General features: G+C 46.3%; 1 protein-coding gene across 1 annotated transcript in view; it reads left to right on the forward strand.

The window, feature by feature from the left end:
* Positions 1-27,723, forward strand: part of ARID4A (AT-rich interaction domain 4A) — a 275,404-nt gene that overhangs the window by 192,522 nt on the left and 55,159 nt on the right. The window contains exon 13 of the mRNA XM_069638092.1: positions 26,538-26,632. Coding sequence (XP_069494193.1) covers positions 26,538-26,632 — 95 coding nt within the window. The remainder of the gene's footprint in view (positions 1-26,537; positions 26,633-27,723) is intronic.

The following is a 27,723-nucleotide window of genomic DNA, read 5'->3' on the forward strand; positions in this document are numbered from 1 at the left end:
GCATGCTTGTCTCTTTGTACTAAAGAAGTTTACACAATGCTTAACCGTTGCACATGGCAGGTAAAAAATTGCTGGGAGTTATTTAGGCCATGCTTCTCGCCTAGGAGAGCCTGTTGGCTTGAAACTAGCCACTACCAGGAACACTTCCATCTCCCCCCCCCCCCTCCCTCCCTGCTGCCCAGGCTATTTGGTACCTTAAAATGATGCCTTTCATGTGGAAGTTAGATTTGCGGTGGGTTTTGTACACTCTGCTGGTTCCCCAAATGATGGCTCCTGCCTACTGAGTGATGCCCCAACACTCTGGGGCTAGTTTTAGCTTCTACTCGTTGAATCTTAATTTAAAAGCGGGCATGTGCCAACGGCCTTCCCAGGTACTCTGACAATTGTGTTGGCCGATTCCTCTTATTTTATTCTGTGCCATGCACTAGCTTTTAATACTTTCCTGAATAGCTGTAATTTCAAAGCCTCCTACTCCACCTTTCACCACACTTACTTGCATGTAATGTAGCCAACCATGCCCCTTCCTCAAAGGAATCGTAACTTTCATGCAAAAGGAAGCTAATCCTGGCCTGCGTTGAGTTGGCTCCTAGACTATGCCAATTTCATTTTATACCCACTCCCCCTCGGATCACTTAATCGTAGTATGATATGATTTAATCTCCTTTTCTTTCTTTAAAGTTTACCCTTCTGGCTCCTAACCTATGCTGTGGCACCTGCCCACACAGCATCCATCTGCATGTGTGGGCAGGTGCCCTGCAGGGCTTGAACACTGCTTCCGCTCTCATGGCTATTTGAGTGCTTTCTTCCGCACTGCGCTAGCAAAGGTATGGGAAGTGTTGTGCTTGCTTGTGAAGCTTATGCCAACTGGTGCAGGAGTGCCTAATGAACCTGCTGACCCCCTTTCCCACACTTTAATCTGATATGGCTTTTGTACTTTGATGTGGCTGCATGTGATGAACAGACTCCAACTCTTCACACTGCGTGTAACTGTGGAACAGCATCTGGTCCTTAATGTAGGTGTCTGTAGCCTATCTCATTAGTACCACAGCGATTTAGCTTTGTAGCCTCTCGTTATTAAAGCCTGGAAGGATTTGAGAAGCCAATTTCTAGAGCAGCAATCCTGGGCCTGGCTGTAAACAAAAACTGCCCCTCACTGCAGTCACACGGGGCTCTTCCTTGATGTTAATGCTAGGGCTTTACAGTATGTCACTTTTCTTTGTGTCATTGCTTTACTAGTTGGGCTGCGAGCAGCGCTATATTTAGGTTGAACTGGAAGAGTTCAAGACAATCCCAAATTGAACTGGTGTCCTTTCTCGCTCCCCCATATGACCTCCTTGCTGTGCTCCCGCTTAGCCCATCTTAAGTCCTTTGGCTAATCTCCATCTGGCACAGCTCTGATTTGTATACAGACACTGGCATCAACTTTTTATTCCAAACTCCAAGTAGAAAGCGTGGATAGTCATGGGATTATTAATATCACCACACTTTCTGCGCATGCCTTTTAGTTTGAGCAGGGATGGGTGTCTTGATGACCATGAGATTTTCTTTATCATAGGGGGGGGGGCCTCCATCCTGTTATTTCATGAAGGATAATGCCTTTGAGCATAGTGGTTGCTAGAACACCTTATTATGCAGAAGCTCTTATCAAACAAGCAACACCCTGAATGCATTGCTCAACAGGTCTTAGTCCTGACATTTGTCTGCTTTTTGGGATCATTCACTGCACCTTCTGACCTTTTTTTTTTTCATTTATTTTTATTTTCCAAATCGGTTGATTTCACTTCATTGTGGCCTTTTTCAAAATCTGGTTTTGTGTAGCGGTACAAACCCGCAGGTATCGAAGTGCTGAAATAAGTTGATATCATCCCACTGTGTGGTACTCAATTGATCAACCTCGGAAGTATGAAAGGCTGAGTTGGCCCTGCCGTGATTCGAACCTGCATCAGCAGGCTGCGCACAGATGTCAGAAAAAGCACTCGGCTCTCCGTGCTATCTGACCGGCATTAGTAATCCCAGTTTGTTGATCCAAAGGTTTGTTTGTCAAAGATTTAAAATGTGTGTGGTTGCTTTTGTAGTCCCTTTCTTTACAGGGGTACTTTAAAAGTTTCCCCTTAGGAAATAATGAGATCATGGCCATAGATTATCCACGGTTATAGATTAAAGGCAGGTGAGTACTTGTTCTACCCCACGGGTAAAAGTATCCAACCCAGGGAAAACTCTGATACCCTTTTGAAGAGTTCCAGCTTCAAGTTCAAAACCCAGACCTGCACAATAAAGATGGAAGCAAGGCACGATTTGACCATTGGAGATGAGCCTAAAAAGCCCGCTACACTCTTCACTCTGGTAATGTCCATGAAGGCTCTGCTGGAGAGCCTGGTAAATGTGAGCTTTTTTTACAGGGCTGGGTCAAGGATCTGGTACACAGGTACTTGAACTCAAAACAAGCACCTATCTAGACTGATGAAAAGGTGTGTTCTCAGGCCCACCTGTCAGAAGCCGCAGCAGTGACGGGAAGGTCACCAGGAAGACTGGGAACCCCAACCAAGGAGATCTATACAGCTCTAGGGGCAAGGATGGACTTTGTGAGAAACCGTAGGGTATCCTCATGCTCACTCCCCTTGGATCCTCTTCTCAGGTGGCCATTTATAGGCCATCGCTTTTGTCTCCTTACCATGGGGGTGGAGAATGATATGATAGGTCATTTATAACGCGCTTAATACCCAGAGAATTCTAAGCGCGGACCAAACCTGTGTTGCTCAGTGTTGTCTTGCTTCCAAGGCGAGCCTGTTGCTGCTAAGCTATCCTCCCGAGCGGGGGAGGATCACCTTGGTGGAAGGTCCTTGGGGATTGGGAGTGGATATCCACAGGCGAGACATGGTATTCCCCCTTTTCCTTGTGAGAACCAACCTCCACCTTCCCCGGCCTTTGTGGACTGTTGGAAACAATCTCCCCTAATGTTTCCTCATTGAACCCACTATAGTACTGGGGCAAAGTGACAACTAGGAGTAATTTCACCAGTCTAGTACTGAGACGAGGACGAGGCCTGTAGAGTGTTGTGAAGGTCAGGCATGTCCCACATGCTCCACTAATTCCGACCAGGCAATTACAATTATGGACTCACGCCTGCAACCTGTCAAGTGGTTGCAGGTGTATAAAAGGGAGAGTGGCCAACAGAAGGAGCAGCAGGAATGAGCCAAGGCCGATTGTTGCGGGCCTAGAGGGAGAATCCTGCATACCAGGAGGCAGCCATGGTGGTTTTGCAGGAGAGCCCGGGTGCCAGCAGACGATCCCAAGAAGCTGTGGAGCCAAGGGCCCAGCGGGCTGCGAGAAGGCCACCGGTGTGGGAGCCTCACTGGTCAGAGGTCTGCAGCCACATGACAAAGCAGAGGGGAGCAGAGTCCCTGACAGCGTCCACGAGGAGAAAGAGCTGCCAGCAGGATACGGAGAGAAGGTGAAGTGCGAGCGGGGCTCACGGTCAAAGGAGAGTGTCAGCGAATCAGAAGCCGAAAGCAGAGCTTGCCGGAGGAGACGCCCGGGACTGGTGAGTGAAAAGGGAAGAGCACTCTAACCGGGGTGCTCGTGGGGGCTGTTGAGGAAGCCAAAATAGATGCTGAATGAATGGAAAGGCATATGCAAGATTAAATGAACCCAAAGCAATGGGTTGAGAGGGGAATATAAGGACAATATAAGATGCAAGCAGTATATCAAAAGATTGGTTATTGAATATTGAATTAAATGGAGGCTTTTTGCAAAGTTATGACCTGAAAAAATCTCTGTGAAATTAAAGTACCGTCTATTGAAGGCAAAGCACGAGCCGTATGAAAGGCAATGAAAAGAAAGTATGGAAGATTGCTAGAAAGTATGAAAGCAAGGTTGTGAAAGAACAAAAACACACAAAGTAAACTATATGCGAGAACAAGTTGTGGCAAAGCCCATAGACTGGCAAAGAAAGACTACATTGTGGCAAAGCCAAGTGGCCGACCACGAAAAGCCAAGAGTGTGAACCATCACACCGGTATAAATACAGAAGAACTTGTGTGGGCTATGGAGCCAAGAGTTTCTGGTTGCGTGACCTGTGATGGGTGGACCAGGTGGTCCGACAACTGCGCCTAGAGCGGTGAAAGCCTAAGAGGTTGCTGAAGTGAAACTGGAGAATGCAATCTGAACTGTTCAGAAACCAGAAGGGGCATAAAGTTGGTTTGGAGTTGTGCGCTACATAAATATAGCATAAATAAAAACCTGTTGATGCCAACAGATAGATGTGCATATAGTTTTCCAGTGTTACATTGTTGTGTATACATCGCCAATGTTGGCATTTGTTATGTATATATCGCCATTGGGACAACTGGGGATTCACGTCTGTCCGACTATTGGGACATTTTCGCCCGTGGGTCATAAATGTGTTTATATCATGTGGATTTTGCTGGGCACTGAGATTTGTGGCTTTTCATATTTATTTTTTTTGTCCTGGTGCACTAGAAGGGCTTTACTCTTCACCCTTTACCATTATTGCCGCATGATGGATTCTGTGGGATATGGTGTGGCTATTGGATATTCCAGCATGTTGGGCTGGTGTAACTGTCTACCAGTTGTATTCGTTTCCTGGGCGGCATGAGACAGCATTGGTTTATGGGTGTTCCTGGATACGTGGCCCAGGTGTTTTTGCTCCCGTATTAAAACGCTTGTTTGCATTGGGGGCAGGAGCTATGTGCATGACCTGTAACGTCACATTCAGGTTTCCTATGGCAACGCATTGTTGACTGGAGACGCAGCCTTTGTGGCCCGGAGGCATTTGCTTTATTAAGTGTAGCCCTGAGGATTGTGGGGAGTTACAGCACTTGAGACGCCATTACAGCATTCCATGTGTTTGCACCATACTGGGTCAGACGACCGGATTTTCGGATCGGTGGATTGAACCGTGTTTGACTGCCAGGTAACATTTGGGTTGCTTTCCTACATATACTGGGGAGAATCATTGTGCGCACAGGATCATTGGATGTTGCTTGTTATATTTTCGGGGATTATGTCCAATTTACTTTGCGTGTTCTATTTTTTGGGGATCTCTTTGAGCTTATAACCACTTTGAGTGGACTTTTGGTGTTTACTCAATACGCATTTTGGAGTGTAGGGACTTACTGGGCTTTTCGTATGCCATTGGCTTACCTACTTACACTCAACTGGCTTTTTTTTTTTTTTGTGCAAGTAGAGATTACATGCTGGAAGGAATCAAAGTGTTTGCAACCTAAACGCAATCTTAGAAGCAAGCTCAATATTGTTACCTTTTATAATTTGCTGGTAAGGTGTCTGTGGCTGCAAGGTAATAATGCCATTGAGGTTGCCCAATGGTTGAAATAAGTTCTTAAGAAGGAAAGTTTATTACCTTTAACGTTGCACCTGCAGACATAATCGGAAAATAACGGGCAGAAGCACAGTATTAGGTGAGAATTGATATTTATTTGTAATTTAATCAAGTGTCCAGAGCCCTTGTGTTGTGTTCACAAAAGGGAGATGTAGAGTTTGTACCAAGAGTGGTTCTTGTGATGGGTTTCCCTTGGTGTTAACACAATTAGGAATCCTTGTTATTGCTTGTATCCTTAGTCCTTTATTACTTCATAGGGTCTTTGCTTGCTGAATAATTTCAGGATCCATTGTTAGTCAAGTCGTGACTCTTAATATTATTTCCACAGGTAAGTTCCTTGGTATTACTTATACCTTCAGAGTCCTTGGTATTGTTTCATAGTTGGGTCCTTTGGTGCTTAATTCCCTTGGATCCTTAGTATTTTTTCATGGTAAATTCCTTCAGTATCTAATTCCCTCGACATGTGTTTCTCTAATATTATATTGGTGTTTTTTGTTTTTAATATACCCTCGCTTGGTTTGTTAGCTTTTAAATTATAAGTAAATCCAGTTCATTTCGATTTGCTCTTCGATAAGAAGGAAAGGTAAGTAGAAAAGTGTCATGGTAAGTTGTAGAATTTATATGACTGAGTGTGCTTCTGCTAAGTGTAGTTAAGGAAGGAGCTCTGTAGAATCGCTTGCCTGATAGGCTAAAAGATATGGACACATTTAGTTTTAAAACTAGTAGGGTGTTGAATATAATTAAGCAGAGTTGAAAACAAACTAAGGTTTCAAAAACGTTGAATTGCATTTTATGTTGGGGAAAAGATACTTACATTGCAGAGAGACCATAGGTGTCACATTAGTTAGTGGTAGCCGTTTTCTAATGTTGATTTTAAAGATTCCATATTTAGTCTGCTCATTCTTTGGGTTTAAGCATCCTAATTTTTAAAGAAATTGACAAGAAATATATTAATGCTAAACGATGCGTGCTTAATCGAAAAGCTCTATATGATGATATGAACGTAGCACTTACCTTCGCGATAACTATGATGACGTTTCGTGCTTTGGAACTGATAAAGGAATGCTGCGTTGAGTATTGTTTGCTCGCGGTTATGCAAAGTCAATTGTTGCGTGTTTTTCCTCACGACTATGCGAAATCAAATCTTGCGTGTCTGGACACCTAATGGGGAAGTGATGTAATGCAGACGGATAGTTATAGTGCGTTTCGTCTGGACAAACATTGTGGTGGAGAGAATTGACGGTGCCTGCATAAGTATCATGGGTTTCCTGGCTTACAGAAACGAAGGTAAGTTTTAAAGCAAGATGGAGCGCCGGTGTGCTAGCCTAGCGCTGTTCTCATATTTCGAACACCATAGTGTTACGCGCTAAGCTTGTTTTAAATAACGTAATGACGAATTATGTGCCGTGATCACATGCGTGTTTAGTGGCTGGTAGGTGCTTGAAACGTTAGAATTGCCATTTTGGATAGGGTTCAAAGAGTTGAGTTGTTGATTCATTAATGATGGGTGTACTCTATGTTTCAATGAAATTGTAGTCTGGAGAGGCTTTTTATATACAATTGTTATTCTACTTGAATGGAGTTTACCAATACAAATAATTTATCAAACGATATGGAAGCACCATTGTTTCTTGTGTGTCTCTGGCTTTCGCTAATTTATCATAGAAAAAAGTGGCTGAAGTAAGCTGTGTTGGTTGCAGGTAAAGTGTATGTGTAAAAGTGTGCGGTACCTATTATAATTGAGCTATTGGTGAGTTTTGCTGGAGACAATTTGTGCGATTCCATGGTATAGTATGTAGAGTAAAGGGTTTGTTTTGATCCTGACCACGTGTTGTGATGTACACTTGTGAGGATAAAATGAGCCTAGAGAGTACTTGTACAGTACTTGTTCTAATGCTGTCAATTGATTGGTTATACATGCTGGAAGGATTCAAGAAAGTTAGGAAAATGGTTCCATGATGTATTGGAGATACTGCAAGTGTCTCATTTGTCTCTTAAATTCCACAGTAGATGTGTACACATAGCAGTTAGATGGGACTACTAATGGGTTGTTGTCTTTCTGTTTGTGGCTTAGGATTCGGTTGAGTGACTTGGGAGAACCAACTTCAACCACGCACTTGTGAAAAAATCTGCATGTGCACCATATCATTTTCTTTTTTTATTGAATAGTATATCATATTGGCAGATGTTGCACACGGGAGCATGGATTACGACATGGCTAGGTCTGTCTTTGCTTTTATTAGACCTGGATAAACCTGTCCTGAAGAAACGGTTCCTCGTGCAAGAGCAACGTTCCAACTAGGAGGGGAAAATCAGTTGACCCTTCGGAAGAGCTCCACTATAACCTGGGAGACTGTTGTTGAATTATCTGCATCAGCTAGTAGACTGTGGTTGTTTCACTTGATTATGGTGGTTCCAAATCAATTAGGATACCACTGTGTAGGAGTTTAGGGTGTACAGTAGCGTGTCTATATATACTTTTTTTTACTATTGATCCTCAATAAGAGGATTGTGGTGGTGGATATTGGCACATTTTGCACATTGCAATCTACTTACACATAAAATCTCAAACGTGCAATGTTTTAAAAAAATATTTTGTTTTTGCATCAGCCTGTGTGTATTGTTACCAATGAATTATTAGCCAGCTATGGCGGCTTTAAAAACAAATGTTTGAATAAAAACAATCACAAAGTATATCCTTATTCAACCTTTGTTTAGCATTGGAGTTGTTTGAACATTGAAAGATTGAGAAGTACAAGTTGACGAGCTGAAATTAGGGAACTGAACCCCTAGATTTTAGGGGAACTATCTTGAACTTGGTGAAGGAGAGCTGAAAAGTAATCCAGGAGCTGGCAGAAGCTCAGAGCTTGATTTGGAGCACTAGGTTTATTGCTGACATCCCTACACATTGCTACAAATTGTTTAGCTTTAGTTGTGCGTGCAATTATAGGTTTTGGATACAGACCTATACGTTTAACTTTCTGACTCAAATTTTCCTTAGGTAGGGAAATCCCACCTCAGTATAGGGGAAGTTAGGCCTTCAACCATCCTGACATTTGAGTTGTTAAACCATTTCTTTTTAACTTTGAATCTGTTGCATGTCTTGCTTCATAATGCCTTCACAGCGAACAGTCACCAGAACCCCAAGTCACTCCACAGACAAAGGCTATAATAAACCCAGAAACACTTGGGTCCCCCAACACATGTATTGGGCATGTCTGAAGCAGAAAGCTAGGATAAGCCAATTTTAAACCACTTTAGGAGGTGAATTGCTGGGCTCAGAGTGAACACACTACAGTAAGTCATTTTACGGCTGATTGGCAGGCCACACAAAGGAAGGGCTCCCAGAAAATGGCTGAGAGTAGGGCTACTTATGCGGCAAGTGACTTTGTAGGAAGAGAACGAACTACAGGTGCCACCTGTCTACTCCCCAGCACACTTGCAGCGTTATGGCATTCCCCTGTGGCCATATGGGTTGCTTAAAAAGTATCTCTGCCCTGATAGCCATACAGCTTTCTGTGAATTCCTATTTTTGGGCATTCTATGGACCATTTTATGGCCCCTCAAAACATTTAGGTTTTTTTTTCCCTCCTTTTTTATATTTTGATCAAAGCTCCTTTTTATTTTTTTGGTGGTGTGAATCGTGAGAATTCATCCCATCTCCCCAAGGGGGAGCACCCCCTTTGCTAGGGAGGTGAGCCCGCTCCGCTATACCATCCGTAGGAGTTGAGGCAAGTGGGACATTGTTAGGCAAGAATTGATGTAGTAACCCTGTGGGAGACTACACAACACTTGCGCTATTGGTATTGGGTAACCCACCTTTTGGTATAGGCCTGTACTACACAAGTTGGTAGTGTGACTGTGCAACCAGACTTATCTCAAGAGTGGTAAATGTGAGCTGTAGAGCTATAGCATTGAAATTTGCAAATACGAGAAAAAATAAAACTTGCACTCAAGGTTTCAGTTATAGATATTTACCATCAGTTTTTAAATGAGCATTCTTTAAAAAGGACAATATTTGTAACAATTAAATGTACTTTAAAACACTTTTCTAGAATCTGTACAGATCTAGTAGATCCTCTTGCTTTTTACACAATTCCTACACCCGAAGGTGACTTCACTAACTAGGACCGTAATGGCATTTATATATCACTAGTACACTTTGTTGATTCTTAGGATGGTAGAAAGGAAAGGTTAGAGCAAGGAAAAAGGTTAGCCAGATGCTCAGGGCATGTGAGTATACTTAAATCTTCCAATGAAGTCTAGAGAAAACCTTTCCCAGCAATAATAGTTAAAAACCAAGATGTCACCTCTGAGGAACAGAACATGTCAGTCAAAGGGACTAGAAGAGTCTACAGGGAGCCAGGACAGCCAAAGTCAATTGTTGCACAGTCTATGGAGCTGAGGCACCTCTTAGATAAGTCTTGTACAAAGTTGGAGAGTTTCTGAAGAAAAATCACTGTAGGGTCACAAGCTGTTACACTTGTGGAGGGTAGAGCTGAAATCACCTCTAGCAAGGTAGCTTCTGCAAGTCTCAACTTAGAAGTGCAAAGCAAGACACTGAGAGCAGTACCCCTGGTCTGAACAGTACCTCTGGTTAGAAGAAGTGGTCCAGCTGGCTTATATTTGGTTGCAGCGATGCAGATCCTGGGTTCCTGAGCCTCAGTCGTGGGGCAAGAGGCAGGATGTCTGGAGGACTCCTGTGGCAGCAATTCTGAAGTCGGCGGCAGCTACGCACTCTTTTCGAGGGGATTGGGTCCTCCGACGTATTCCATATCAATGACAGTAATCGCCACAGCTGTGCTGCTTCGGAAAATCTTTCTGCGTCTGACATTGATACGCTGTCCTCGAGGGCCTCCGTCGAGCCGACGTCACCGGATGTTATAAGTAGGACGCACGACGCCCGTAGCCTCAGTTCCGTTTTTTCCGCGAACGTGTTCGCTTCGGAGATCTCGACGCGCCTCGATTCTACTGAATCCTGTTCTTTCGGTTCTTCGAACCTGTTTCTTCATTGCTATCGGTATGTAGTCTTCGGCTTCTTCCATCCCACGGTCTGGGTTTAAGAAGTGTCGGGTGTGCGGGTCCAAGCTGTCGCTGACGGATACGCACAACGCTTGCTTCTGGTGCCTCGGGGAGGACCATGATACGGACGACTGTTTCGACTGCCAATCGCTCACATCGAAGGCCTTGCGGGAGCGTAAGAAGCTGTCGGTCGGTAAGGTGGCCAAGCCCCAGAAGTCGCGTTCCACTGGTCTTTCGAAGGACGATTCAGAGGGCAACTCTCCGCATAGTCGTCGGGAGTCTCGGGGTTCTCCGTCTGGGAGTCGGTCCCGCCATTTCTCTGCCTCTTCGAGGCACTCCAGGAAGCGCCGCCACTGGTCGCCTTCCCCGTCCTCTTCCGAGGACTCGGGTTGCTTGTCCCAACAAGCATTCCACTCCTGGGGAATGGGATTCCTTCCGAAAGGAGATGTTGGCGATTTTTCAATCGCAGGGCTCCGGTCCGTCCACGCCGTCTGAGGTCGTGGCCGTGCTAGAGACACCGCTCGTCCGCCTTCAGGCTCGAGCAGTCGTCGCAACCACCGGGTGCCTTCGAGGTCCCGGTCGGACAAGGATGGTCGCTCTAAACATGCCTGTTCCAGGTCCCGGTCCTCGACGCCTTCGAGACTGCGTGAACCTGTGATGTCTTCGAGGAAGACATCGACATCGGCTGCACTGAGGTCGATGTACTCTCTCGAGGCCCCGCCTCCGAGGAAGTAGTCGACGCCATTGGCGCCCAGGCTGTCGAGACACGCTCGGGGCTCTGCCCCCGAGGCCTGTGTCGAAGCTGTCAGCACCACGCTCAACGCCGATTCCATCGACTCTTTTCGAGGCGGCTTTGTTGGGAATGCCTCGTGGTGTGGGGGAACCCCCTAGAAAGGCTCTGGCTAAGGCAAAACATGTCTTTATTCCTTTTTCGGTTCCCTCTTTCCAGCCTCTGGATTATATTTCTGAGGTGGATGAGGGGTCTGAGGAGGGTGTGGTTCTTGCAGAGGTCCCTGATGACCTTGTTTCTGGTCATAGCCAGCTTGAGGACCTGCGCCAGTCATTGCACTACGCCAGTAAGCTCGACACCTCTCCGGAGGTGGAATTTGGTAGGCCTGAGCCTGGCACGCATGCCGACTCCTTATCAGCGCCTGATGTCGAGGGTCACGGATTACCTGGTGTAGTCTGCAAACCCCAACCCCCGGGATTTTCAGCAGGATGACCTGACTGATATCCTGGACAATGGCCCACCAACTGACCCGGTGCTGCCTTTCCATATGGCCTTGCAGAGAAGGGTGGCTGCGGCTTGGACTCCTCCGGAGAGTCTCCCGGCAGTGAGCAAGTCCTTGCCGAAGAAATATCGCCCAGCCAGTGGCGACCCCTGCTACTTGACCACGCACCCCACTCTGGAAAGTTTGGTGGTGCAGGCGGCTACGGCCCCCGCAAAGCAGGCGTCGTACCCTACTATCCCTCCTGATGGGGACCACAAACGTTTTGACGGCTGGGCGAAGAAGGTATTTTCTTCTGGGGGTATGGCACTTCAGGCTGCCAACTACGTTTGTGCCTTGTCTCATTTCACGCACACTGGAACTGTATTTCCCTGGCGGCTGATCATATTCCCGAAGGGGAGGAACGGGATGGTTTCCTTGCTATTGTGCAGGATGGCAAGGATGCCAGGTGTGAATCCGTTCAGTTGGGTCTGGACATGGTTGATTGCGTCAACCGGTCCATGGCGGCAAGCACTGTAATACGCAGGTTTGCATGGTTGTGGAAGTCTGGTTTTGCTGCTGATGTGCAGGCCCACCTCCTCAACATGCCCTTTGATGGTGAACATCTTTTTGGCAGCAAGGCTGAAGAGTCTTGAGAGGTTGCAGACCTCTAAAGCTGCAGCAAAGTCTTTTGGCGCTGCAGTCCGCCAACCTCTGCCTTTTCGTCCTAGGGGACAGCAATGGAGGGGAGGTTGCTTTCGATATTACTCGTCCTTTGGTAAATCGAGAGGAGCTGCTAGTCAAAGGGGCAACCGTAGGAGTGCCAGAGGTGGAAAACAAGGTACTCGCGGTGCCAAGGCTGCGCAAGCAGTTGCCTCTTTGCCCTCAGGCACTGCCGCAGCTGCTTCAGCTCAGTCATGAGGCCCATGCTTCTCCGGTTGGGGGGGGGGGGGGGAGGCTGGCGCAGCATCTTGTAGAATGGCATGCCATTACTTCAGATGTGTGGGTTCTGGAGATCATATCCCACGTCTACTGTCTTCCTTTCCGGCAGAGGCCTCATGACAATCCACCAGGGAACCTCTTTGAAGAGTCCGGATCCGCTTTTTTTTGCGCAGGAAATTCAATCCCTGCTGGAGAAAGGGGCTATAGAACTGTTGTCTGTAGCGGAGAGGAACAAGGGATGGTATTCCCCTTATTTTTTGATTTCGAAGAAAGACGGAGGATTGAGGCCCACCATGGACTTGCATGGTTTGAACAAGCTCCTCAGGAAGGACAAGTTCAAGATGGTTACTCTTTCTCAAGTCCTCCAGGCCCTTCAACTTCAGGACTGGTTGGTGTCTCTCGACCTCAAGGACGCTTATTTTCATGTGCCGATCCATCACAAGCACAAGAAGTACCTGAGGTTCGCGGTTGGAGACTCGCACTTTCAGTTTCGGGTCCTGCCGTTCGGATTGACCTCCGTCCCGAGGGTTTTCTCCAAGCTCATGGTGGTTGTGGCAGAGTATCTCAGGAAAAGGGGGATTCAAGTCTACCCCTACCTGGATGATTGGTTGATCAGAGCGCGCTCTCCCGGGCAAGTCCTGGATCTGTCAGTCACCTGCCAACTCCCTTCATAAGCTGGGCTGCTCCCTCAACTTGAAGTCTCACTTGACGCCAACTCAGCGGCTCCAGTACATCGGAGCAGTGCTCGACACGTCCCTGGGGCAGTGTTTTCCTCCCCAGGTGAGGGCTCACCGCATTCAGCAAATTGTGCACAAGTTTCAACTTGCCCAGAGTCTCCCGGCGTTCAAGTTCTTGAGGTTGCTCGGCCTCATGGCATCCTGCATTTTTCTGGTGCCAGAGGCCAGGTTGCGAATGAGATCTTTGCAATGGGCTCTCAAGCTCCACTGGTCTCAGTCCTCCGGCAGGATGTCGGACCTCGTTCAGGTGCCGTCCTCGGTCACCCAGGACCTTCTGTGGTGGGCCGTCGAAGGCGATATGAAGAGGGGGGGCTCCGTTTTGGCTGCCCGTGACGGACACGTCCCTCACGGGATGGGGAGCTCATGCCAACGAGCTGACAGTCGGCAGTCGGTCTCCGTCGGAGTCCAGACTCCATATCAATCTGTTGGAGCTGAGGACCGTCAGGCTTGCCCTGAAGGCTTTTCTGACGACTGTGCGAGGAAAGAATGCCCTGATTCTGACGGACAACACAGTGGCCATGCACTACCTCAACAAAGAGAGGAGGGGGGGGCAGGGTCACTTCCTCTGTGCAGGAAGGCGATGCAGCTTTGGTTCTGGGCCATCCGCAGGGAATTTCGATCTCGGCAGTTCATCTGGCCGGAGACGAAAACGAGATGGCGGACGCTCGGAGCAAGCAGAGTGCGATCTCTCACGAGTGGGAGTTGGCTCAGATTCTCCTGGAGATCTTCGCCCTTTGGGGGACCCCTCAAGTGGATCTCTTCGCCTCCAGTGTCAACCGGAAGTGCGAAAGGTTCTGCTCGCGGGAATTTCCTCCAAGAGAAGCCTTAGGAGATGCGTTTGTGGTGGAGTGGTCATTCCCACTGCTGTACGCGTTTCCTCCAGTCCCCGTCATCCCGCAAGTGCTGCATAGGTTATGGAGGTTCGGTTCCCGGATGATCCTCATTGCTCCGGCATGGGCCAGGAGGACGTGGTACCCGGACCATCTCGACTTGTCCATCTGCCCTCCACGTCGTCTTCCCTACCGAGACGATCTACTCACACAGGAGGGGGGGGTGGGTAGGTTCTCCATCCAGAGGTCCGATCCCTCAACCTTCACGCTTGGCTTCTGAAAGGTTGAGGTATAAGGTTTGGGTCCTCCCTGAAGACATGATGATGGTGTTGCTTTCGGCCAGACGGCCGGCAATTAAGTCCCTGTACCGTTGCCGTTGGAGAAAGTTCTGCGACTGGTGCAGGGTTCAGAATGTGGATCCTTTTTCATGTGACATTCCTGTAGTTCTGTCTTTTTTGCTTTCTTTAGCCCACAGGGGCTTGCAAGTGGGTATCATTAAAGGTTACCTGGCGGCGCTGTCCATATTTAAGCACTCGTCTGAGGAGTGTTATTTTAAAATTCCTTTAATTTCTCAGTTTCTGAAAGGGCTCACTAATGTGTTCCCTCCGTCACCTTTCCAGGTGCCCGGTTGGGGTTTGAACCTTGTTCTCAAGTTTCTAATGGGTGCTCCATTTGAGCCTTTACATTCTTGTCCTTTGAGACTGTTAACCCTTAAAACTGTATTTTTAGTTGCGGTCACTTCCGCTCGCAGAGTGAGTTACAGGCACTTTCAGTTAAGCCACCCTTCACTGTGTTTCATAAGGACAGGGTTGTCCTTAGAGTTCGTCCTTCCTTTCTTCCGAAGGTGGTGTCGGAATTTAATTTAAGCCAGAAGGTTGTTCTTCCGGCATTTGATCCTCCTCCGCATCCTGGTAAGGACAAGGAGAGGTTCCATAAGTTGGATCCTAGAAGAGCTTTAAGTTTCTACATTTCATGCATGTCCCGGGTCAGAGTGGACGATCAAGTCTTTATTGGTTACGCTGGAAGGCGTTTGGGACAAGCTGTGACTAAGCAGACTTTGTCTAGTTGGATTATCTTGGCAATTTCTGAATGTTACCGCCTGGCGGGTAAGGACCCTCCTGTAGGCTTACGGGCCCATTCGACTAGGGGTATGGCTGCCTCTACTGCCCTGCAGAGGGGTGTTCCTATTCGTAACATCTGTGATGCAGCCACTTGGGCTTCGGTCCATACTTTTGTACGTCACTACTCCCTAGATTCTATGCATGGGCAGGATCTGGCCTTTGGCAAGGCGGTCCTTTACTCTGCAATTTGGGCATTCTAAATTTGTATATTCTAAATTCTTTTCCCACCTCCTTACGTTGGTACTGCTTTGGGAGTCTGTCATAGATATGGAATACGTCGGAGGACCCAATCCCCTCGAAGAACAAGTTGCTCTCTTACCTGGTAACTTTCTTTCGATGGGATGGTCGGACGACGTATTCCATATCGCTCCCTCCCTGCCTTCCCCGCTACAGAATTTCTTATGTGATTGCAGCTTACGTTTCCGCAAGGCTTTCTGTGGTCCTACTGGCAGAAGATTGGTGCCACACGTTCTGGGGAAAAAACAACTGATGCTATGGGCGAATTGCGTCCTACTTATAACATCCGGTGACGTCGACTCGACGGAGGCCCTCGAGGACAGCGTATCGACGTAGGACGCAGACACCGAAAGATTTTCCAAAGCAGCACAGCTGTGGTGATTACTGTCATAGATATGGAATACGTCGTCGGACCATCCCATCGAAAGAACGTTACCAGGTAAGAGAGTAACTTGTTCTTCTGATCAGCAGTATTTCCCGGATCTTGGATACCGGTTGGGCTTCCTTCACTCCTTGAGTCCTGCATTCTGGTGAGTGGACTCAAGCTCTGGTTGTCCTTCTTCTGAAGGGTCCTTAGTAGACTCCTGGAGCTTCTGGTGGGATTGCAGACATTGCACTCTACTATGGATTTCTCAACCCCTGGCACTCAGTTCCTGCAGCAGCAAAGTACAGCCAGTCGTGGGAAGATGGTCCAGTGGAGTTCGTCTCAGGGTTAGTTGGTGCCGCCAACCCAAGGGAAGAAGTATTCCCATCTGGAGCTTCTCTTGTCGAGCAGAAAAAGGAGTTTCAGCACAGCAGCAGGGCTTCAGCAGGCAATTCAAAGGACAAGGAGGATGCAGAGAGATTCGTTCAATGGTTTCTTTGTCTGGTTTTTCTTCCCAGTGGTTGACGTTGCCTCTAGTCCCAAAACCCTTGTGGGCTGTCACTCAAACAGCAGGGTGGCTGTCCTAAAAGGACAGCCAGCCAGCCAATCAGGACTGGGTGCATTGAGGCATTCCTAGAGACAACGGCCAGGAGAGTTTCGGGAACCTCCCTCACTTCCTGCCCTTCTAGACACACTGCCGCCAGAGGCGGGTTTCAGTACTGAAGCCTGCCAAAGACAAAACGAATAAAGGGCTCAAACCTAGCTTGATGCACAGAGTAAAACCCAAGAAATACCTCACAAACAGAAAATGTCGAAAATAGACCGGGCCATTTTGACAAAATGGTCACCCATGGGTGCTATGCTGCAGCTGAGGATTCAGTCTACGGTAGAAAAGCACAATGGTAGGAAAATTAAACCACTGCCACCAGCCGTTTCAAGTAGTGAGTGTAACATAAAACAGTCTACATGAGAAGGTAGGAAGAGGGGCTACTAAGTAACCCCCCAGCGCTCCACATAAAAGGGTGTGTGCTGAAACCACAAAGAGAAAAGGTAAGTCAATTTCACTTTACTATTATTGGGAACAGTAGTTCACACAAGGAAAGGGATTTTAAACCTTATGAGAAATCTAAAGGATTTCTCTGATGCTGCACGGAAGGTGATGTGTCACCATACAAGAAGTAGATACCTATGGAGTTTGTCAGACTCCAAAAACAAGGGGAAAGCATAATGCAAATCAGGTCAAAACACAGAAAAAAGGGGCTCACTTACTCGAGGGTTAACATTAAAGTCCAGCAAAAGAGCTCGGGGTCTCTATGGTTGAAGGGAATTGGCACAGAAATGAGAATTCTCCTGAAGGGACATCACCTGGAGCGACTTCCTCTTTGGGGACAAGGACTCCTGTTCTGACGAGGAACTCCCTAAAAACCACCTCAGTATGTTGATGTCATTTCGCCGACAGCAATTACTTTGTCGTAATTTACCATGCAGTAATTACTTTGAAATGTGTCTTCAAATGTTTTTTTTTTTTTATTGGGTTGGGTGTCCCTCATGCCTCCTCTACCCCTTCCTTACTGTAACTACCTCTATACCCATTCCAACACCCTTTTGACCTCTTACCCCATAAATAACCATACTTTTTAAAGTAATTACTTCATAGTAAATTACCAAAAAGTAAATACTCTTAATGAACGAATGTGCTACCATCTCCACATTATCTCAAACATTTGCTAATGTCCCCCAGAAACCATAAATGTCTCTTTAAGCGAAATATCCACTAAGTGGGACAAGAAAGATCTATGGAGGAAGAGAGAAGCCATGAGAGATCGAAAGAGGAAGACCCGGATGTTCGCTGGCAAAGTCCCAAGCATATGTCACATGACGAGGGAGGAGACGGCCCACTCCCTGCTGCCGAGAGAAACTTCGACGTGCAGCATCCTGTGACCAGAGAGGAATGTGAAGCCAAATCAGACGCGCAGCGTTTGGCCTGGAGAAGAGCAAGAGAAGTAGACGGACGTGAAGCGTCCTGGATCTCCGACAGAGGGAAAGACCCAGCCGAATCGGACACAGTGTCTTGCCTGGAGGAGAGCGAGAGACGCACACCGAGCTGGTGATGTGACCATGAAAGACTCTTGGTGGACCAGGAGTCCGTTTCTCCCCCCCCCCCCCCCAACAATGTCAAAATCAGTCAGCTGAACCTAACCATACAAGAAGTACGATACAACCATGCTCGACAACTGCATAAAAAAGAAAGCATTCTCGGAACAAGAGAAAACCTTGACCGTACAGAGAACCGACCCAGAGCAGCTAGAATCCCCAATAAGTTATCCCTACCAGTCCCTGATAACGGAGAAAGGGAGATCCGGGAGGGGAATAAAGAATCATTGTGGGACCAATCCTACTCATCCCAGTCAGGATAAAGAAATCCAAATGGTGAAACCTTGAAGTAAAGAGGAATCACTACTGAGTCTTGTAACCGTAAAATCCAAGAAGTAAAATGGGATTGACTTATAAATGTTAGATAACTTTGCCATCGGAGGAGAGAAGAACACATCTCTGTAGAGAATCCAGAGTAGAGTAATGGAACCCAAAGCGTTAACTGTTGGGTAGATTTTAATTTTTATGGGAAATCCCCTTCACATGAGTCACCTAGCACTTTTTGCTGGACTATTATATTTTTGGTCTGTCCCCCAGAGTGAGTTGGAAGCTTTTTCCGCACCCTCATTCTATTACCCTATCTTTGGGAGCCTTTTGTATTTATTTTTATACCCTTTTCTTGGAGTACTGCTTTCCTCCAAGTTTTGTGGCATCTGTCTTTGACTTTTGCAGCGCACAGCACTGAGCCTCCTGGGCTTCCCTCTTTTCTGTTATAGGGGCATATTTGTATCTTTCCTATCTTTCCGTTGCAAGATCAGCACACTGCACCTTATGTGGAGTGCTGAGGGGTTACATGATTACTTCTTTCCCACTGCACCTGTAACATTTTGATTACAGTGACAAGCTAATCTGAACAGTAGATTGCAGTGATTTTATCCTACCTACTTTTGTGCAATTTCTACTGCCAGGCTGTACTCGCAGCCGCAGTGATGCACAAAAGGGTCACCATTGCCCAAAAATGGGGACTGTTCATTTCCTTTTTTGTTTTGCTGAATCAAGATGGCTTGTCATTTCTTGATCCTTCTGCTTTGCAGGGTGGGGGATGCCGTTGTCTGACTAGTCTTCAGCAGGTTTCCATGGGAAAGCTCGCCCATGTACCAGTGTCTGTGAGGATAGGAAGGAAACGGAGGAGTAGTCCTAAAATCTGCTGCTTTTGTCCCAAAAGGGATGCTGGCTAAAGGACACCCCCACCTCCCAGAGTTTGAATGGTGCATGGGTGCTGATTGGCTGGGTTCCTACTGGAACTGAAGAATCGACGAGGAGCTGCAGCCACTTCAGACAACTGGAGATGCCTTCTGTGTATTCTTTGCTGTCCGACCTCCCCTCCCCACCTCTTCCAAGCATCGGGAGAACCCCGAAAAGGATCATTTGTTTCCTTAGATTGGTGGGTCCGATTAGTCTCGTTACGACCTGCATTTTGAGCCATCCCACGACGAGCTGTGACCCTCACCGGCTGCAAACTGCTGATACGCTTGGACCTGTGGCCACTGTGCAGTGCATTGGCTTCCAAAGATCGAATCCTCCTGAAACTTAGGTGGACTCATTCCGGACCTCCAGAGGCCAGATTGCACTCCTTGACTACTCTGATCTCGGGCCCAGGTCCCCTTCTCCGCCTGGAGCACACCTGCACTGCCCTCCTGGCAACCCCCGCACTTGGACTGTTTTCTGTATTGCTACAGTCCCACCACCAGGACTTGACACCTGATGCCTGCACTTACCCTTTTACCCTTGCACTTGCCACCTGCTGGCTGTACTTTACTATTGTTATTTATTCTATTATCCCATGTACTGCACTGTCCCCTCCCCCTTCCCATGCACTTGCGCAATCTGAATGACACCTAGCCTAGTAGGATCGTTGTCTGTCTTCCCTCTGTTCCCCCCCAGCCCCCCACCTTGCATCGTTGCGCCTTGAAACACTTGTGTATAGCCGTGTTATAAATGCCATATCATATTGCCCCCCACCCCCCAAAGCGCTGGACCGAGAAAGCGCGACAAATTGACCAAGCAGTAACTGGTCTTCACTGGTGTCTTGAAAGGGTGCTAAAATAACAGAACCCTGAAAAATCCTTTGTCTGAATCCTCTTCACGGAGGTTTGCTGTGAGATCCATTCCACTGTCCCTCTTTTAGTTTGCCCCACCACGAATCAGGTAACCAGGTCTGCTGCTGCATCGTGGGGGTATCTTGCTACATTTTCTCCACTTCTAAGGTACTGTGAGGCTCTTGGTAGAATGTACTTGGAGTTGCTTTGCTGCTCCTGTGTTGCTGGGGTGCTGATTTATGTGGTTGGGAGTTTGACCAGACACGTCCGCCCATGCCTAATGCCTATTAGCCTGCAGAGAGCCCTCTCTGAAGTCCCTGGCTCTTTTCCCCAACAAAGAGCGTACAAACTTGCTACTGAAGACTTCCTCTTGAACTTTTGGACTTTCTACAGTTTGATTTGCTTTTTTGCCCTCCAGTCTGGGAGATTCTTTAACTAGATGGGGATTGGCTACTAAAGCCTCTGTGAAATTATTACAAGTATTTACCTGCTTGATGTTGGTTTTATTTCATCCATTGTTACCTAAAACGGATATTACAAAAGTTGTTTTTTTACCTTTTGGATTGCATACTGCCATTCTTTTATTTATTTTGTTACTCTTTATGTAATGGTTTCATACAAAAAAATAATCAGTTTCAACAGTGAAAGTAAAACCTGAATGTACAGTTCCCCTAGAATCAATTACACATTACATGAATCATGACATAACTCAATCCATTTCAAATATATTTGTCTCAGCTATGAAATACACAAAGTACATAAGGCAACAACACAAGAAAAAACTGAAGATGTCACTCACACAGAACCTCTGTATTCCCACATCTAGTAGACCAATATAACAAATGCTCATTGTCCCAAATTCCTTTTTACCAATTCAAGCCCCCTGTAACCACCTACAAACCAACCAAATACTCACCCACCATACTAGCTGTTGAGGGCGGTAAGTTCCAAATAAACATATTTTCGATACTTCCTTTGAAACGTTACCTTCTCAAACTGATGATATCAACACATTATTCACCCAATTCTCTACCTGCAGCTTTTTTTTCTGGTCTTCCACTTTCATTCTGTTTTGCTGCCATTTCTAGTATATTGGTCAATCCACTGACGATATTGTTTAGCAATTCCACACCATCCCCTACTAGGTAAGAGGCATCCTTGGAAAGTTTGATAATATTGCGTCCAATCTATCCACTACACCCCCCCCCCCCAAAACTCCACCGACCTAGAACCGTTCACAACAAATGAATAAGCATGCCCCTCTTTTCCACATCCCCAACAAACCTCATTACCAATCAAGCCCAAACTATATATGCAGACCGAAGTCCAATATAGTAGTCCTACAATTTTTTGATGTAGTCTCAACTTCAGATCCAATTTAGTTCTAAAGACTGCGTGACGCATTTGTCCCCACTCACTATCTGTAATAACACATCCTAAATCTTCTTCCCATGCCCCTATCAACCTTCCCCATGAATAATCCGTAGAACAACCCATAGGCATCAGATTTATGTAACTGTATATCATGCGCTGTAAGGATGACAATGTTGCACAACCTGCCGGTTCATACTCCATTCACTTTGATAAGCTGTTCAACCTCTGTATCAAGAGGGATTCAAGTTCTATCAACCAACCTCTCGATTTCCCAAACTGTATACCCTTTGTAATTCCTCAACGAGTAACACCTGCCCATCTCGTAGTACATATCCTATATTTAGAACCCCTTTAGAGATCAGCTCTGCCAGTTTAAGGTCTTATTTGAAATCTGAAGACCAGGGTTGTGCCAGATAGAAGCCCTTATAATGTAAATGCAAGTTCCCATTAAAGTTGGACAACCACCAGACAAGTGCTTCTCTAGTTACAGCAGTAGTCGGTAATTTTCCAATGACTCCAGGCAATTTCCCCATTGAATAAATATTCAACTTTGAATAGGGAAAACCTATCTCTTTCAGTCGATAACCAGATTGGCTCATGCCCATTCTCAGGTAGCATATAACGTGCTGCTTTCTTCAATACAGACCCTCTATAATACTTTTCAAGGTCTGGGTAACCAAAACCCCCCTCCTTCACACTGTTCAGTAGAATGAATTTAGGAATTGTTGGTCTTTTTACTGCCATTCTAAGTATTACCAAAGTGATTAGAACTAATGCAATCTTTACCGTAAATTAAAGTTACTTCTTTTGTGTTATAGTACTTAGCTTTCTGAAGAATCACCTTTACCTTGGTGTATATATAAAATAAACCATTGTTTTCATAGAACTCTTAGCGAGTCAGTGTTTCTTTGGCCTGTGTGTATACTCTTAAGTTCTTAGTACTGCCTACAGACCTTCGTCCTTCCTAAGATGAGCCTGGCTGCTCAGCCATTGAAAAAAACATGTGGTTCAGGTCTATACTAAGAGCTGGAGCCCTGTGTCCCAGGTCAGAGTCTTCTAAAGCCCCTCTCCCCCTCCCCCAAAACCCCCAAGTTGGACTTTTGTAAAACTCCCTAACGCCATCAGGCAAAGGCGAAGTCCTGAACCAATTGTACGAACCGATCAAAACCGTCACCAGAGACTATATAAAAATTAACGATTGAAGTTTACAAGAAGCAGATGGACTGCAGGAGGAGGGAGTCATGCTCCTGCCTTTAGTTATTATAGTGGTATGGTAATTTAGGCTGGTTTGGACGGTGGATAGGTTGTTAGGACATTCACTGACTGCTGAGCACCATAGCTAGTTTTTTTAGGTAGGGACGCCTTCTAGCATACGTGAAGTTAGGCATTTTTCCTTTTTTCTAATTAACCTAATAGTGAAATGACTTATCAGAGTCCACATCTTTCTATCTCGCCACGGAGGGATTATAACTCTGGTCCCCCTTACATTACTACCCTTTTTCGCTCATTTAGAGTGTAAGGTAATAGGTCACCAAAGGGGTAATTGAGCACCCTATTTGTGCCCTAGGGTGGTTTTATCTCCAAACATTGGTTTTCGGCTGGTGGCAGATGTACTCTGATTTAGGCTTCACCGCGGGTGCGAACACATGGGTAGGTCAGTATAGCTTTTTGGTTTCCATATTGTGGTGGTTTTATTTTTGTAATCCAGCTCTGTTAGGGTTTCTGATGCTAGAAGTCCACCGTGGGTTATGTCGGACTTTCTGTGCTAGGACACTGTCATTTTAGCGTTGCTTCCCTTTCTGTGATCTATTCACGTTCTCATGGGCCATCTCGCCCCCTAGACTATGCTAACTGTGTACATTTTGCATTATCAAAACCCTGTTGGCGGGTCTGCCAAGGTTTCAAAATGGGGCTGCATATGTTGGAATGGATTTTCCAAAGGCTCGAAGCCCAGGCCTCAAGCATCCACCTCAGTTGGGTCCCATGGTTTCCTTTAGGTTTTTCAGGCTCTGCATGACTGGGCTTTTAGTAGGTGAAGCGCAGTGGTTAATGGGTATAGCAACCTCTTGGATTGGCACAATAACAGAACATGCATACAATATTTTATATAAAAATCTAACTTTTTATATAGTTTAAGCAAAGGAAAACCACCAGTTACAGTTAAGTCGAAACTTCTATCACAAAGGGGTGCACATAGTAGGGTCTATTTACACACTATCCACAAGAATCCTAAAATGAAACCTCTGTAAAAAGCACAAGTTGCTTGGGATTCATTAAGTTGTAAACAATGCAAGCACCAGTTGTTAAACTAATAACCCATGCCATAGGTTCCCCATTTCAATATAGGTCAGGCAAGAAGCATGTCCCCGGCAGCTAAATGTAACAAAAGGGTCTAGTGCTCCTGGGCATTTTGAACCTGGAGCATCCTATACTCGACAAGAACAGTGAAGGATGAAACCAGGGTACACTGAAAGCTCTTCCATGACCTTAGGAATCAAAAAGGAGAAATAAGTGGTTAGTAGTAGTAGGCTCACTAAAGTACCTCGCTCACCCCCAAAATGGATAGACAAGAATATAGGTTGGGCCCAGACCGAAAGCCGCAGAGTTATTCACCAGAATGGCAGGAAGCTCTGAGATGCACAAGCATACCACTCAGCTTTCACACACAGGAGCCTTTGATGGATCCAATAGAAAGCAATGTGCCAACCCCATGAGTAGAGTTTGAGAGGCAAGCAGAACCAGTATCGGTCTGAGCTGCGACGGTCTCGGTACCTTTCAGACAAAATGTAGGCCACTGTAGCTTAAAGAAAGCCATCCTACTGCTCAAAGCAGGGTCACCTGAAGTAACTGCAATTTACACAGTGCTATGGGCGTCTGAACGTGGTTCAGCAAAACCTACTTTTAACAATCATAACCTTTGTTAGGAAAAATTAAATAGTCTAGTTTGCAGACCCAAAATGGTAAAACGGAAGACCATTAAAGTAAACCACAGCACAATAAAAGTACCAGGCTTACGTAGAAGTAGCAGAGTTGGAAATGGTTTTGGCATGAGTCTGAGCCTAGTCCCAACTCTAGCTAAACCTAGTTTCAACATGTTCAAAGACATCTAGCAATGTTTCTGAGATTCTGTAAAGTTTCAAGAGTTGTTAGGTCGTTTTCAGTCAGGAAACAGTCCCACTAGCAGACCTCTAAACACCTGAATAGGCTCGGGGCAAGGCGAGGAGTCCTCCACACTGAGTCCAAGGGAAACCTCCAGATAAGTAGGGAAACTCTCCCATTGGAAACAACTGGATAAAGCCAAGCAGCAAGCAATTTCTTGGAAAGGGTTACCACAGTTGCAGCCCCAGGGTTTCGGTCCAGATAGGGTTCCTTTCACTGTATCCACGAGAGAAGACCCACCAAACACCAGCCAGCTGAGGAAAATGTCCACCAGCAGCACCGGGCAGCCCAGAAGGAAGTTTCTGAAAGCAGCACTTCAATACAGCAGCTGCTGCTGGCTGCAGATTCTCCAGCCTCCCCATGCCCTGCCCAACAGATGACAACCTGGAACCAAAGACCCCCAGAATGGATGAAAGCTTGTTCAAGGTATCGCAGACTTGACCCCATGGCTAAGCCTTTGGAATAAGAAGGTGGTGTAGCAGTTCAAAGGCATCATTTCTGTTTTTCTTCCAAAACTTGGTTTCCACAGCAATTGGCAGCCTCCATGAAAGAATAGATTGATGCAAATTGAGTCACGGTACCCAAGGAAGATTTTTGTGGAAGGAATTCTTCGTCCAGCCACTGCAGCAGCTGAAACCTCAGCAAACAAGCGGCCCACTCTCAGGGATGCAGCAAGGCTTCCAGCAGTTTTACTGGACACATCGGTTGCAGAGGGCTGTGGTTTAGGTGTGCCTGCTGACCAGGGCGAGGGAGAACTCGCTGGAGTTCCCTCTGGAAGTGAAAAGAACATGGAGACCTGCCGATCAGCAGCACAGTTCCTCCCTGGGACTTCTTCTGTACCAGCAAAGATGCAGGGCCACAGAGCCTCGTTCCTCAAGGGGATGGTCTTCCAGCGGCAAAAAGGATAGAGCAGCAGTTCCATGCATCGATGACCGCAAGCGTGGGGTCCTATGGATTTACCCACATAGGGGACAGAGTGAATCACTGCCTCCAATCAGCACCTTACTTTCAAAATATTAGTGGCCATCAAATCTTGGAAGGCCACAACTAAGAATCTTCCCATGCTTTCTGGTGGTACAAATCCTGGGAATGTGTATTCTAGGTGATGGCATCCTCCCCTCAGCCACCCAAGACAGGAAGTGCGAGTAGCCCTATTGTGAGCACTGATCAGAGCTTTACATTGCGCCGTGATCTGTTTTACTTGCCTGTTATTGTATTGCCCTTTAGCTTTGCTTTTTCGTAATATAAAGAAGGGGGTGGTACTCGGCAGAGTGACCTACCAGTAGAACCAGACTGCATGGTCTCCCTAACATCCCAGGCCGCCATGTTAAAACTGGGAGCACGAAGCCTGGAAAAGGGCAGGGAGAGGGTTACTTCCCCGTTGTAACCTGTGTTGGGGGTGGAAGGTCAGAGTGTGAAGATTGTAGTTTTGGGTGGGGGAGATTGGCAAAGGAATAGAGCCACAATGCTAATCTGTGTCCTGGAGCTGCAGCATGCAGTGAATTAACATAGGGCCATCTTGTGTATATGGTTTCAAATTCTGTACCCCTGCAGGTGTACATTCAGAACTGGATAAAACCAACCGAGATAGTTAATAAATATAGCTCATGTATAAACTAAATGGTACATTCCCGCCACCCTCCACCCAGCACACGCGCACACGAAGGACTGCAGTTGGCTGTGTGGTTTGTGTTGGTATTTTGCAAAGAAATTCCTACATAGTAACCAATGGTTAAATCTGTATATGCTATTCAAAACTAGGATGCTGCCTTTTTACTTCACTTGCACAGTACCGTCGTTTTGGGTATATATGCTAGTTGAGCTGTGGGCATCACTTGTTCTTGCAACGCAACACTTGTGTGTTCCCAGTTCACCCTTCAGAAACTGTAAACCTGCCGCTTTTGCTACGTAAGACTGTATGATATTATTTTTTTATAGAGTTTTATTTGCTGACCTGGTGTTTATTAAAATATCGTCTTTTCTTCTGCAAGGTACTCCCATCAATAAGCCACCTGTTTTGGGCTACAAGGATCTTAATCTCTTCAAGCTTTTTCGACTTGTGTATAAGCACGGGGGCAGTGACAGTGTGAGTATGGCCTGTAGTTGGAAAAGTCTTTCTGTGCTGGATGTTTTTTGGATGGAAAGTGTCACGTGGAATGGTCCAATAATTGTTTATTGGCTCTTCCTCAATACTGTATCTCTACTGCCATATGTGTTCTACATAGAAATGCCCCTCTGATTGTTGGTTGCATGGCCATGTAAAGGTTCCGCTTAACATGTGTTGAGGCGTTTTAATGCTTTCACAATCTTCTCCTAGAACAGCAGCAGCATTCTCGGCACAATAATTGGTCTCCTCGCACAGCCCATGCTATTTTACCTTTCTCACTAGCCACAAGGGAGTGCTCTGTGCCCTTACATGGATATCCCTGCGTAATAATAAAACTAGGCGCCGGATTGCTGTGGGGTCCAAAACAAATGATTCACTACAGCAGAAACTTGTGTGGATTACAGTGGGTGTATGTATATTCCCTTTAATAATCTGGAGCTCCATAACTTAATGGGGGCAGAAAAGATGAAGACCAAAGTACTTCTATAAAACCTTGGTTCAAAAATTCTACAGATTTTTTGGGGTTTGTACCCAATTCCAAACTACAATCTGTTCTGCTGCACTAAAATCTGATCACTTATGCTACTTGAGTGGGTCTTTTTCAAGCTCCCTTTGCATATGGGGTTTGTCACAGGTGACTCAAGGAATACACCAGTGCTCGAAGATGGTTTTAAATAGAATTCAATGGGCGTTATGGCCGTCCCGCTCGCCTCTAAAGTACTAATCATCCCTGACCAGATGTCCTACTGTCCCTAGTCTGAGAGGATAGTGGCCTATTAGGGGAATGGTATTGTGCCTTACATACCCTCGGCCCGATTGTCTGCTTTCTATATTGCTTGGCACTCCCTCGCATTACCTGGTGTTCTTTTCTCACTACTCTCCTCCTTCTACTCCTTGGGTCTTCCTCCTCTATCCCTGTCTCTCACACAGCTTCGCCTCCACCCTTTCAGTACAATCCTGGTGCTCCTACTCCCTCCTCTGCACTACTACTTCTGCCCCACCCAACATTCTACTCAAACACCCTCCTTTCACTCACGCAAGCACTTCACATGCACGCACTACCCTTTTTC

The sequence above is a fragment of the Ambystoma mexicanum genome, chromosome 14 (genome assembly GCF_040938575.1).
Source record: "Ambystoma mexicanum isolate Mex_15411 chromosome 14, UKY_AmexF1_1, whole genome shotgun sequence".
Taxonomy (NCBI): domain Eukaryota; kingdom Metazoa; phylum Chordata; class Amphibia; order Caudata; family Ambystomatidae; genus Ambystoma; species Ambystoma mexicanum.